This window comes from Penaeus monodon, chromosome 36, assembly GCF_015228065.2.
Source record: "Penaeus monodon isolate SGIC_2016 chromosome 36, NSTDA_Pmon_1, whole genome shotgun sequence".
NCBI lineage: Eukaryota > Metazoa > Arthropoda > Malacostraca > Decapoda > Penaeidae > Penaeus > Penaeus monodon.
This window is the reverse complement of record NC_051421.1, coordinates 34,580,440-34,581,033: the sequence shown is the minus strand read 5'-3', so window position 1 is coordinate 34,581,033 and position 594 is coordinate 34,580,440. Positions and strand designations below refer to the sequence as shown.

Below are 594 nucleotides of genomic sequence, written 5' to 3'. Positions count from 1 at the left end.
ACTATATTCATTTTAGCCAGTTTATTAACTTACTACTCCTACTACTACTAAAATATGATTTTTTATATCATGGAAAACTGTACATTTTGTACGACAGTTGAAATCTTTAAAACAAGAATATGTATGAGAGTACATATAATTTTTTTCCATAATAATTATCTATCAGAAAAAACTCACTGTTTTTTGTTTTCTTTTAATAATAAGAGGTTGTACTTATTTGGCATGATTTAGGCTTCAATACAAAACTGTGGACTGGTTGGAGCGCTGACTGCATCAGGCATGGTGCCGTGGGATCCCTTGCTTCCGGCCTCAAGACGTCTTGAACTTCCGTTATAGGAGCTATTTAGTTTCTGGGAAGACATGGTAAACATGGTTGGATGATAAATTACCATGCTTAGGTCTGTAAAATATATTTTTTGGCATATCCGAGAGGAGTAATTATTAGTAAACGAATCATCGGTTTAGGTCCAACCTTGTCAGAGAAGCGAATTTCAAAGTAATAAACATCGATCAGTTTTGATGACTTGGAAGATCTGTTATTTAGTCAAAATGGACAGGTATGCGGAAAGTCAACTAAATTTTTGCCACATTTAA

The 594-nt window shown here is 33.8% G+C and overlaps 1 protein-coding gene across 1 annotated transcript in view; it reads left to right on the top strand.

The window, feature by feature from the left end:
- The first annotated feature begins 549 nt into the window (after positions 1 to 549).
- The window catches only part of LOC119595644 (alpha-(1,3)-fucosyltransferase C-like), a 2,378-nt gene continuing 2,333 nt past the window's right edge, over positions 550 to 594 (top strand). The window contains exon 1 of the mRNA XM_037944751.1: positions 550 to 557. Coding sequence (XP_037800679.1) covers positions 550 to 557 — 8 coding nt within the window. The remainder of the gene's footprint in view (positions 558 to 594) is intronic.